Genomic DNA, 13,161 nt, shown 5'->3' with positions numbered 1-13,161 from the left:
CATTCTCCTATTATCTACATATATTTCATGATCATTCCACACCTATAATGCTCAGGTAACATAATATACACCTGGTTATATGCCATATGCATTCATTCTCCTATTATCTACAGATATTTCATAATCATTCCACACCTATAATGCTCAGGTAACATAATATACACCTGGTTATATGCCATATGTGTTCATTCTCCTATTATCTACAGATATTTCATGATCATTCCACACCTATAATGCTCAGGTAACATAATATACACCTGGTTATATGGGATATGCGCTCATTCTCCTATTATCTACAGATATTTCATGATCATTCCACACCTATAATGCTCAGGTAACGTAATATACACCTGGTTATATGCCATATGCATTCATTCTCCTATTATCTACAGATATTTCATGATCATTCCACACCTATAATGCTCAGGTAACGTAATATACACCTGGTTATATGCCATATGCATTCATTCTCCTATTATCTACATATATTTCATGGTCATTCCACACCTATAATGCTCAGGTAACATAATATACACCTGGTTATATGCCATATGCATTCATTCTCCTATTATCTATAGATATTTCATGATCATTCCACACCTATAATGCTCAGGTAACATAATATACACCTGGTTATATGCCATATGCATTCATTCTCCTATTATCTACAGATATTTCATGATCATTCCACACCTATAATGCTCAGGTAACATAATATACACCTGGTTATATGCCATATGCATTCATTCTCCTATTATCTACAGATATTTCATAAACATTCCACACCTATAATGCTCAGGTAACGTAATATACACCTGGTTATATGCCATATGTGTTCATTCTCCTATTATCTACAGATATTTCATGATCATTCCACACCTATAATGCTCAGGTAACGTAATATACACCTGGTTATATGCCATATGCATTCATTCTCCTATTATCTACAGATATTTCATGGTCATTCCACACCTATAATGCTCAGGTAACATAATATACACCTGGTTATATGCCATATGCATTCATTCTCCTATTATCTACAGATATTTCATGATCATTCCACACCTATAATGCTCAGGTAACGTAATATACACCTGGTTATATGCCATATGCATTCATTCTCCTATTATCTACAGATATTTCATGGTCATTCCACACCTATAATGCTCAGGTAACATAATATACACCTGGTTATATGCCATATGTGTTCATTCTCCTATTATCTACAGATATTTCATGGTCATTCCACACCTATAATGCTCAGGTAACATAATATACACCTGGTTATATGCCATATGCATTCATTCTCCTATTATCTACAGATATTTCATGATCATTCCACACCTATAATGCTCAGGTAACATAATATATACCTGGTTATATGGCATATGCATTCATTCTCCTATTATCTACAGATATTTCATGGTCATTCCACACCTATAATGCTCAGGTAACATAATATACACCTGGTTATATGCCATATGCATTCATTCTCCTATTATCTACAGATATTTCATAATCATTCCACACCTATAATGCTCAGGTAACATATTATACACCTGGTTATATGCCATATGCATTCATTCTCCTATTATCTACAGATATTTCATAATCATTCCACACCTATAATGCTCAGGTAACATATTATACACCTGGTTATATGCCATATGCATTCATTCTCCTATTATCTACAGATATTTCATGTTCATTCCATGTCTAACTTGCCCAAGAAACCTTTTATACATCTACATAATATACACCTAATAAGTTATTATCTTCATTCTTTTTATTTATTCCTTTTCATCATTCTTTTTAGTATGTCCCATTTATCACCCACAACTGGTTTTGGCTACAAATACTGAGGTAAAAAACTCACGCAAAAAGCCCAACACAAAAAACGTCTAGTGTCTTAATCTGCAAACTAGTATCTTTATGGGTAACAATGAAAGCAGCTTCAGTCTAAAGAAACCAGGATTGTTTTTCATACAACATTGGATTATTTCTGACAGGAATTGGGGTGAGGAGACTTTGGTCACATTTCCCGCCCATATTTATGTGTCCTTTATTCACATGAAGATGGAGAGACATTAGAGGGTCAGATGCTGGAGGCTGCACCTGGCCGTGTGGATGCTGCTGCTGCTTCCTCAGCGCAAGGCGGGAGGTGGGGACAAGGCAGAGGGAGAAGGAGCAGAGCTGCAGCCTGACAGGAGAGTGTCCTCACCGCTCACACCCAGGGACAATACAGGAGACTGCACCCTGTGATTCAGTGAAGTGCAGGACAAGTATCACAGGTCACAGGCTGCCACCATGTGAGGCGGCTACTACTACTTCAGCAGGCAGACTATGGACACATTTGACTGGACGCTGCTGCAGGAATGGGAGCTGGATGACTTGTGGTAGGTGCACGTATTTCATGGCTAGTCTTTTATTGTCCAGTGACCCAGACATGTTTATACTTGGTGCTGCCTCGGTCCCCGCACTTCTCTCTTATGGCAGGGATTGTACACATGCCATTGGTGTTCAGGTAAGCGCGGGTATAGTAGACTGTGAGCAGTACTTGCTGTGTACCAGCAGGGGGCGCTGTCACCCCTCACTTAGCGCTGCCTAATGAAGTTCAGTGTCTCCTGTGCCCGGCTCCGCAATGTGACAGGTGCCATGTAGGAAATAGACTGGGTTTTTTGTTGGTTTTTTTTGCATTGTATCCTGCTTTTCATTTGCACCTTTTTTCTTTTAGTTTTAAGTCTCTATTTTATATGTTTTATCTGTGTTTGCTTGATTTTTTTATTATTATTATTATTATACTTTAGCGCTTACAGATGTTATCACACGAATGATAAATTGTGGATTATGAAAATCCCAAAATTTGTTGCTATTTTAACTCCATTCCATTCGGAGTGATTTTATGTGCGCCTGATGTGTTGCCATCATTTTTGCAATATTTTGCAAAACTTGTGAATTTGAATCTGAAGAAAAAGATGCCTTTTTTTGCACAAAATTCATGAACCGTACGCACTATTTTGAAGAAATTTGTACAAAAGTAGCCATCGAATACAAGAAATCATCAATTATACAGACGAGTAACATTAAAAATCTGGGTAAGGGGCGTTCATGTGCCACGATCACTAACATCCAGGGCATACGGCAAGCACATTCCTAGTGTCGCGCTTCGGGATCCGGGCGGTCGGTGGCTCGATGGTTCCCGGACCCGGGGGCACTATCGAACAGTTTTTAAAAGAAAAAGAAAGTCCGACTACGCCACTCGCTGTTTGCGGCCAGAGATAGTAGGGCCGCCTCTGCCGCTTCTCACTGGGGATGATGGATGGGGGCAGCGTGGATGGTGGAGCCCTCCGCGAGCAGGGATTTTCCCTAGGGGTAGGGGAAGGGTTAACGTGGAGGCGCGCGGCAATGAAGCAATCCAGACAAAGAGGGCAGTTTGATGGTTTGTACTCACTGTATTCACACCCTGGCGACGTACTGGATCCCACGTGCAGCCGTGTCCCTGATGGCTTTGCCTGCCGACCTGGTGCCACTCTCCACCTTTGAACTCTGGTATATGTGGGTCCTCCCTGGCGTGGAGAACTTGGAGGTCTTCCTGGTGTCTGGGTCCTGCCGCAGGCAGCTTGGACTATTTAAGGGAATATGTCCCGGTCCCCTCTTTGCTGCTGATGCCTCGAATGTTAATGGTGGCAGATGAGTCTTGAAAACCCACCCGTCTGGCAGAGTTAACAGATGGCTTGAAGTCCTGGTCTGTTCTGGGATCTGCAACTTGTTCGTGCAAAGTACTGTGAGCCCTGGATGTCTAACCCACAGGATCCCTCTGTCCTTGGAGCTTGCTCTCTCGCTCTGCAGTTACTTTCATCCTCTGAGTGGCTGATCTTTCTTCTCAGGTTTTTGCGGTGTCTTTACTACCACTCTGCCGACTTTCTTACTCGTCACTTTCCTTTCTGGTTCTTTCCACTTTCTCTCTGTGTCTCAAGAGTCTCTGGTCTGTCTTGACATCTTTCTTACTACTCCTCTCCTCACAACTTTCCTCATTCACTTCCTAAACTCTTCTGACTGTCCCACTGTTTACCCACACTCCCCAGGTCACTATGTCCTCTGCCAGGTCTGGTCTCTTCCTCTCAGTTGGCTGCCTGTTATCTAACAGTGCCCAGCCCTGTCATTTGGCTAGGTGAGGCTCCCAGCCGGGTACAGCGAGTGTAAATGTCCTGGTGTGCTAGTGTGTGTGTAGTGGCTGGCACAGTTATCTTGGACCTGGGCTGTTACCTTACTTTTGTGACACCTGGTTACCGCAGAGGCATCACACTAGACCCATATTTAACAATGGCTCCATTGATTGGTATTTGATGGGTTTCCATCTGTTTGGTTGTGGTATAGCGCAGGAGGTGGCTATTCCATACAGAACTTATTTTAACCCCGCAGTGACATAGCCAATTTTGGGCTTAAAGGGGTGGCTCACTACTCTGCAATAGTGGTCACATCCCTTTAAAGCTGATACCTTGTTTAGCCAATTGTACCTCTGAGAGGCGCTATTGTGCTCTGCTCATCCCCATGAAGTGACCCCTAAAGCGCCGTGATCTCTGAAATCTGGTGATGTCAGGTCAACTTCCTGTTGACTTGACATCACTGAGTCTGGCCCCAGTCTCAGTGAGTGACTGGGCAGTGGGCAGTGTTTCAGCACGCATCACAGCCCAGCATCACAGCCCAGCATGTCGCGCGCTCTCTCCTTCGCTGCAAAGGACCGCAAGCAGCAACGATGCTGGGCTGTGATGAGTGCTGAAACTCCGTCCACAGCCCAGTCACTCAGGAAGACTAATTAATAGGATAAGGCACTTCCACAATTATAGAGTTCGTATATGGGGTGCTCACGTAGGTTTCCAAACCATATAGTGAGTTAATAAGCACGAGGCACTCCCAGAAAAACGTGAATTTTTTATTGTTATTTCATATTTAGTGCAGTTAAACGTTTCGGTCAATGTATGACCTTCGTCAGTAACTAGCACATGAAATAAATGCACAGGATATCTGGCTTCACAAGTCAGGGATAGCTGTTGGTACACTAATGATTAAGCGTCATTACTGGCCGTCTGTAACAAGGGGTATCCGCGCTTTCAATTTATCTGGGAGTGCCTTGTGCTTATTAACTCAGGAAGACTTGGGCCAGCCTCGGTGATGTCAGGTCAACTGGAAGTTGACGTGACATCACTGGATCCCAGACATCACGGAGCCCGGGGGTCACTTCATGGGGATGAGCAGACCGCAATAGTGGACCTCAGAGGAAGAATTGGCTGAACAAGGTATTTAGAAAAAGCCTTCCCTATCAGTTTTACAGAGATCTGTCCACTATTGCAGAGTAGTGAACCACCTCTGTAATCCCTTCACCCCCCCCCCAACCTGTCTTCATCTTCCAGACCTGGCTAATTTTTTGAATTCTGATCAGTGTCACTTTGACAGGTTATACCTCTGGAACGGTTCAATGAATCCTAGTGACTCTGATACTGTTTGTTTTTTCGTGACATATTGTACTTCATAATAGTATTATATTTAGGACCATATTTTTTGCATTTATTTGTGAAATTTGGTGAAAATTTTGCAATTTTCAAACTGAATTTTTATGTCCCTAAACCAGAGTTATGCCACACAAAATAGTTATTAGGTAACATTTCCCACATGTCTACTTTACATTAGCACAATTTGTCATTTTTCCAACAAAATTTACAAAAACCTTTTTTTAGGGACCACATCACATTTGAAGTGACTTTGAGAGGCAAGACAGAAAATACCCAAAAGTGACATATTTCTGAAAATCACACATAAAACTGCTCAAAACCACATCCAAGAAGTTTATTAACCCTTTAGGTGCTTCACAGCAATGTAGGAGGAAAAAATGAAAATTTTACTTTTTCCCACAAAAAGTTACTTTAGCCCCAAATTTTATATTTTCACAAGGGTAACAAGAGAAAATGTGCCACACAATTTAACCCCATTTTGGAATCTAGTCCTCAGGCTATGTGCGCACGCTGCAGATTTACCATGGATTTTACCGCGGATTTGCTGCAGAAAATCTGTCTAACATTTCTGACGTCATTCCCCAGCAAAACCCATGGGTATAAAAAATGCTGTGCGCACAACTGCGTTTTTTTATACATGTGGATTTACACGTGGAATTTCCGCTACGGAATTAATGTGCATGTCACTTCTTTTCTGCAGGGACCAACCTGCGGAAAAAATGCGGGTGCGGTTTTACCGCTTTTTTGCCGCGAGTGCGATATTCTGCCAGAGGGTGTGGATTTTTCTTAAGAAAAGTCCATTTTCTAGTGCGCACATAGCCTTAAGAAATTTATCTAGTTGTTTGGTGAGCACCTTGAACAATTGGGTGCCTCACAGAAGTTTATAACGTTGAGCCAGAAAATGAAAAAAATAATTTTTACTACAACAATGTTGCTTTTACCCAAAGTCTTTCAATTTTCACAAAGGTAACAGGAGAAAATGCACCATACAGTTTTTTGTGTAATTTCTCCAGACTACGCCGATAGCTCATATGTGTTGGAAATCAGCCCCTTATGTGCCTAAACAGTGGAGCTCCTCCACATGTGACCCCATTTTGGAAACTGGATCCCTCGAGGAATTTATCTAGATGTTTCACGAACAACTTGAACCCCCAGGTGCTTCACAGAATTTTATAACATTAAGCCGTGAAAATAAAAAATACATTTTTACCATAAAAATGTTGCTTTAACCCCTTCAGCCCCCGGGCACTTTCCGTTTTTGCGTTTTTGTTTTTTGCTCCCCTTCTTCCGAGAGGCGTAACTTTTTTATTTTTCCATCAATCTTGCCATATGAGGGCTTGTTTTTTGCGGGACGAGTTGTACTTTTAAATGAAACCATAAGTTTTACCATATAGTGTACTGGAAAATGGCAAAAAAATTCCAAGTGTGGAAAAATTGCAAAAAAAGTGGGATTGTACAATAGTTTTTGGGATATTTTATTCACCGTGTTCACTATATGGTAAAACTGATGTGTGGGTATGATGCCTCAGGTCGGTGCGAGTTTGTAGACACCAAACATGTATAGGTTTACTTGTATCTAAGGGGTTAAAAAAAATTCACAAGCTTGTCCAAAAAACGTGGCGCACGTTTTGCGCCATTTTCCAAAACCCGTAGCGTTCTCATTTTTCAGGATCTGAGGCTCAGTGATGGCTTATTTTTTGCGTCTCGACCTGACGTTCTTAACGGTACCATTTTTGCGCAGATGCTACGTTTTGATCGCCTGTTATTGCATTTTGCGCAAAATTTGCGGCGACCAAAAAATGTAATTTTGGCGTTTGGAATTTTTTTGCCACTACGCCGTTTACTGATCAGATTCATTGATTTTATATTTTGATAGATCGGGCATTTCTGAACGGGGCGATACCAAATATGTGTGTATTTTTTTAACCCTTTAATTTTCAATGGGGTGAAAGGGGGGTGATTTGAACTTTTAGGTTTTTTTATTTTTTTTAATTTTTTAAAACTTTTTTTTTACTTTTTTTTTTAATTTTACTAGTCCCCCTAGGGGGCTATTGCGATCAGCAATCCGATCGCTCTGCACTATCTGCAGATCTCAGCTACAGAGCTGAGAACTGCAGATTTGCTGCTTCACTTTCAATGCCGGCTGTATTCCGGCATTGAGAGGAAGTGACTCATGTTAGCTACAGGCGTCATCACATGACCCTGTGCTACCATGGCAACCGCCGAAAGTCATGTGATCATGTCACGTGACTTCCGGTGGGGGCGGGGTAAGTCACTGTCATGGCGGCGCCCATATACATATCGCTGCCAAGACTTTGGCAGCGAAATGTAAGGGGTTAATGGCCGCGGGTGGAAGCAATTCCACCCGCGGCTAGCAGGCACACATATCAGCTGTTGATAACAGCTGATATGTGCACATCTCGCCGCCGCCTGCCGGCGGCAGGGGCGGGGCTTACCGGCACACGATCCATGACGTATCTAGTACGTCATGGGTCGTTAAGGGGTTAACCCTAAATTTTTCATTTTCACAAGGTTAACAGGAAAAAATGCACCTTACAATTTGGGGTGCAATTTCCCCTGAGTACGCCAATACCCCATATGTGGTCAAAAACTACTTTTGAGGTACAGTGCAAAGTGAAGAAGGTAAGTAGCGCCATATTGGAGTGCAGCTATATTTGGAATGGTTTGTGGGAGTCATGTCACATTGGAAGAGCACCTGAGGTGCCAATGTAAGGGGTGGATGGACCCCTGGTGGAGCAGAAGACGTTTTCCCCCCTGAAGATGCCCCACGCTGGGGTGGCAAGTGATGCTGATGTGATATTATTTGTGGTTGTAGTAGTAACCGGTGCCCCCACTAGGTGTCAGGGTGGAGCAGTGGTCCCTCTGGGAACAGTGACAGGAGAAGGAGGGGCAGGACAGCCTAGGGGGAGGGATAGAGGGCTCTGTAGCAGAGTGAGAGTTGTAGTTAGAGCAGTGTGTGTTGAGACAGAGAGAAGCAACGGGGCAGAGTGTGGGAGCGATACGTGGCAGATAGCCAAAGAGAGAGAAAGTGCCTCGACTAAGAGAAACAGAAGCATTCGGGTAAGACCCGTACGAGCATAGACAGAGAAGCAGAAGTGTATGGGCAAAGCCCGTAGTGGCGGAGTACGAGTATAGGTGAAGAGACAGAAGTAGACGGGTAACGCCCGCAGAAGAGACACAGAAGTAGTCCCCCGGCAAGAACTGTAATTTGGAACTGAAGTGTTTGTGTGCCGAAACTGTACAGCAAGATAAAAGCGATGTGCAATAAAATGCCTTTTGGTTCACCAGCTGACTGTCTGCGGCGTTTTACTAAGACTGAAGAAGTGCCCCTGCCATCCACACTCTGCCCCACCAATGAAACCCCTGCCTTAATAGTGACGGCCGGGCCGGGGGTCAGCCTGATGCATAAAGTGGCCATGACTGCACCCCCCAAGGCACCCCCTGACCCCGTTACACCAGCACAGCAGAAATCACACACATAAGCGACCCCATTTTGCAAACTGTACCCCTCAATTAATTCATCCAGGATGGCAGTGAGCATACTGACACTATAGGTGTGTCACAAAATGTTATTCTATAGAGTGGTGAACAAAGAATAATTACCGTATTTTTCAGATTATAAGACACACTTTTCCTCCCAAAAATTTAGGAGGAAATTGAGGAGTGCATCTTAAAATCCAAATGTAGCTTACCAGGGGGTGGTGGAGAGGGGTCATAGGAGGCTGGAGGAATGCTGTGTGCTGTTGTGCGGCAGGCAGCGGCTCTGTTGTGCGGTGGGCAGTGAGGTCTCTGCGGCGGTCAGTGACTCTGTCGTGCAGCAGGCAGTGAGGTCTGTGCAGTGGGCAGCGGCTCTGTTGTGTGGCGGGCAGGGAGGTCTGTGCGGCAGGCAGCAGCTCTGTTGTGCAGCGGGCAAAGAGGTCTGTGCGGCGGGCAATGAGGTCTGTGCGGCGGGCAGCGGCTCTGTCATGCAGCGGGCAGTGAGGTCTTTGCGGCATGCAGCGGCTCTGTCGTGCAGCGGGCAGTGAGGTCTGTGCGGCGGGCAGTAAGGTAAGAGCCATTCTGAAGATGTCTGCAGTGAGGGCTTCAAATAATGACGCCCAGGGTCGGGGCATGCGCAGATGGAGCTCTCAACTCAGGCTCTCATCTGCGCATTCGCCAACTCCGACTGCCATTTCTTTGAAGCCCTCACCGCCGACATCTTCAGAATGTCCCGTGACTCGCCACCCGCAGCGAGCAGCAGCACAGAGCAGCGCCCGCTGCCTAGTTACTGCCCCAGGACACAGCAGCACCAGCTGCTCCAGGACAGCACCGCAGCCCTCAGTGAACATCTGAGCCTCCCTCTGCAGCGCCGCAGCATCGCCGTACTCCAGCACTGCCGCTGCCTCCTGTGACCCCGGCTCCACCACAGCTGCTGTCCCCCAGTAAGACATCACTGTATTATAAAACGGACCCCATTTTTTTTTTACATTTTTTTTCTCTAAATTTGGGGTGCGTTTTATAATCAATTGCGTCTTATAAAATGAAAAATACAGTACATTTTTCCACTAAAATGTTGGTTTAACCCCAGGTTTCTAATTTTTGCAAATGCAACAGGTAAAAAAGGGGCTCATAATATGTTGCACAATTTCTCCTGAATGGGGCAATACCCCACATGTGACTGTACAGTACTGTTTGAACGCATCACAGGGCTTGAGAAGGAATTAGCGCCATTTGATTTTTGGAGCACAGATTTTCTTAGATTAGTTTACGAATACCATTTACAGTGCCCAAAGTGCCGAAACAAGAGAACCCCCCCCAAATGACCGAATATTGGAAATTGGTTCCCTCTAGGAGTTCATCTATGGGGTGTAGTGACAATTTAGTCTCTGGAATACATCCATTGTGTCAAACGCAGTGAATGTTGCTGAATTAAAAATTACAAATAAGCCCTTGTTGTGCCCAGTACATTGTAGTGCCCATACATTGTGCTCAGCTGGTGCTTCTGGAAACCTGCATGTCATAAATTAAGCGGGCTTTCCTCACTACAATAAGGTCAGGTATGTGGACACTAACTGTGGTTCAGGCAGATTGTGGGGCTCAGAAGGGAGGGGGGCATTTGGTGTTTTTCCAAACACACAAAGAAATGCTGCAGTGTTTTTGTCAACCCAAAATTGGAGGAAAAAAAAAGCAACATGTGCACAGCATTTCTGAATTCTCATGCTGCAAAAAAAATGCAGCGTGCACATGTAGCCTTAAGGCCCCGTCACACTAAGCAACATCGCTAGCAACATCGCTGCTAACGAACAACTTTTGTGACGTTGCTAGCGATGTTGCTTAGTGTGACATCCAGCAACAACCTGGCCCCTGCTGTGAGGTCGTTGGTTGTTGCTGAATGTCCTGGGCCATTTTTTAGTTGTTGCTGTCCCGCTGTGAAGCACAGATCGCTGTGTGTGACAGCGAGACAGCAACAACTGAATGTGCAGGCAGCAGGAGCCGGCTTCTGCGGAGGCTGGTAACCAATGTAAACATCGGGTAACCAAGAAGCCCTGTCCTTGGTTACCCGATATTTACCTTTGTTACCAGCCTCCGCCGCTCTCACTGCCTGTGCTGCCGGCTCCTGCTCTGTGCACATGTAGCTGCAGGACACATCGGGTTAATTAACCCGATGTGTGCTGTAGCTAGGAGAGCAAGGAGCCAGCGCTAAGCATTGTGCGCTGCTCCCTGCTCTCTGCACATTTAGCTGCAGCACACATCGGGTAATTAACCCGATGTGTGCTGTAACTAGGAGAGCAGGGAGCCAGCGCTAAGCGGTGTGCGCTGCTCCCTGCTCTGTGCACATGTAGCTGCAGCACACATCGGGTAATTAACCCGATGTGTGCAGTAACTAGGAGAGCAGGGAGCCAGCGCTCAGTGTGCGCTGCTCCCTGCTCTCTGCACGTGTAGCTGCGTGCGCTGGTAACCAAGGTAAATATCGGGTTGGTTACCCGATATTTACCTTAGTTACCAAGCGCAGAATCTTCCACGCGGCGCTGGGGGCTGGTCACTGGTTGCTGGTGAGCTCACCAGCAACTTGTGTAGCGACGCTCCAGCGATCCCTGCCAGGTCAGGTTGCTGGTGGGATCGCTGGAGCGTCGCAGTGTGACATCTCACCAGCAACCTCCTAGCAACTTACCAGCGATCCCTATCGTTGTTGGGATCGCTGGTAAGTTGCTTAGTGTGACTGGACCTTTAGGCTATGTGCGCACTTTGCGTCGAGGTAGTTGCAGTTCAAAAAGCATCCTCTGGCAGAAAGGACAATGCTTTTGGCTTTAAAAATGCATGTGAAACGCAAAGAAAGTAGCCTATGCGCACCTTGCCGTTTTCATGAGTTTTTAGTGCTTTCCTAATTGTTTTAGTTAAAACTGTTATTTAATGTTTTTCATGCTTGTCTCTGCTGCCATCTACTGGTCAGACCTTTTGGCTCCTCTGTTTCTTTTGTCCAGCCCATGGGGGGGTCTGCTCATCCTCTTGCATCACTTCCTGGCATATTCCGTTCAGCCAGAGTTTTTGTGAGAATCACATCCCTTATTGGAGCTGCTAGAAGCAAAGTCTTCTGACCTTAGTGGCTTCAGAAACAAGCATCACAAGAGAACCACAATGCCAGGTACTTGGACTACTGTACTCTGCATGTCCTAACCTTTGGAGAAAATAAACCACCATTGTTTCATCTCAGCATGTGCATGTTTAACTTTGGAGCGCTCTGGTCCTGTCTGCCTCACCTATAGGAAAAACGAAGGTAAGATTCTCACAACATCTCACAACTACGCCCCTTCAATCGCCTTTAAGTGGGGACAGAACATCCGGTGCTTTTAGAAACGCTGCAGTTTTGTATTAAATTGAATGGATGGGAAACACAGCCAAAATGGCAAAATCAATTGACATGTTGCTTCTTTAAACGCTGAGTTTTTGCCCAAATTTATGCAAATTAAACGCAGCGTTTTGAACAGCATGGTGTGCACAAGAAAGCTCAATGTCCCATTGACTTTGCTTGAAAAGCATAATGCAAGCATTTTGGCATGAAAACGCTGCAGTTCAAAAAGCAGTGGAAAAGCAGGTAATAAAAGCAAAGTGCGCACATAGCCTTATAGTTTGTTAGGTTTGGCTACTATCACACTAAAAACAAAGGTTTTTTTGTATCACTGAATTTTGAATTCTGTAGTTTATTTTTTTTTATTTTTCTGCCAACGGGGTTATGTGAGGACTTGTTTTTTGCAGGATCAATAGTTTTCTTTGGTATCATTTTGGGCCACATAATATGTTGTGATCACTTTCTATTCTGATTTTTGTGAAGCAGAATAGAAAAGAAACAGCAATTCAGGAATTGTTTTTTTTTTTTTTTTTTTTTACCACCGGTCACCGGGTTTTCTTCGGGTTAGTACAGCAATACCACGTTTAGGCCCTGTGTGTACAATGCAGTTTTTGATGCATTTTTGGTGCAGTTTGTTGCCCTAAACTGCATGCATTTCCTTCCCCAGTAAAGTTGATGAAAATTCAGAAAGGCTGTGCACACATTGCTTATTTTTTCCTTGCAGTTTTGATTGCAGAAAAAGAAGCAGCATGTCAATTCTTTGACCCTGTGCGCACACTGCGTTTTTACCGGTGTTTTTTTGCT

At 44.5% G+C, this 13,161-nt stretch overlaps 1 protein-coding gene across 1 annotated transcript in view; it reads left to right on the top strand.

Moving 5' to 3' along the window:
- The first annotated feature begins 2,166 nt into the window (after nt 1-2,166).
- The window catches only part of AFF3 (ALF transcription elongation factor 3), a 731,240-nt gene continuing 720,245 nt past the window's right edge, over nt 2,167-13,161 (top strand). The window contains exon 1 of the mRNA XM_075336411.1: nt 2,167-2,396. Within this exon, the coding sequence (XP_075192526.1) occupies nt 2,344-2,396 (53 nt within the window). The 5' untranslated portion in view covers nt 2,167-2,343. The remainder of the gene's footprint in view (nt 2,397-13,161) is intronic.

This window comes from Anomaloglossus baeobatrachus, chromosome 2 (genome assembly GCF_048569485.1).
Source record: "Anomaloglossus baeobatrachus isolate aAnoBae1 chromosome 2, aAnoBae1.hap1, whole genome shotgun sequence".
Taxonomy (NCBI): domain Eukaryota; kingdom Metazoa; phylum Chordata; class Amphibia; order Anura; family Aromobatidae; genus Anomaloglossus; species Anomaloglossus baeobatrachus.
Note: the sequence above shows the minus strand (reverse complement) of the source record. Positions and strands in the feature narration are given on the sequence as shown.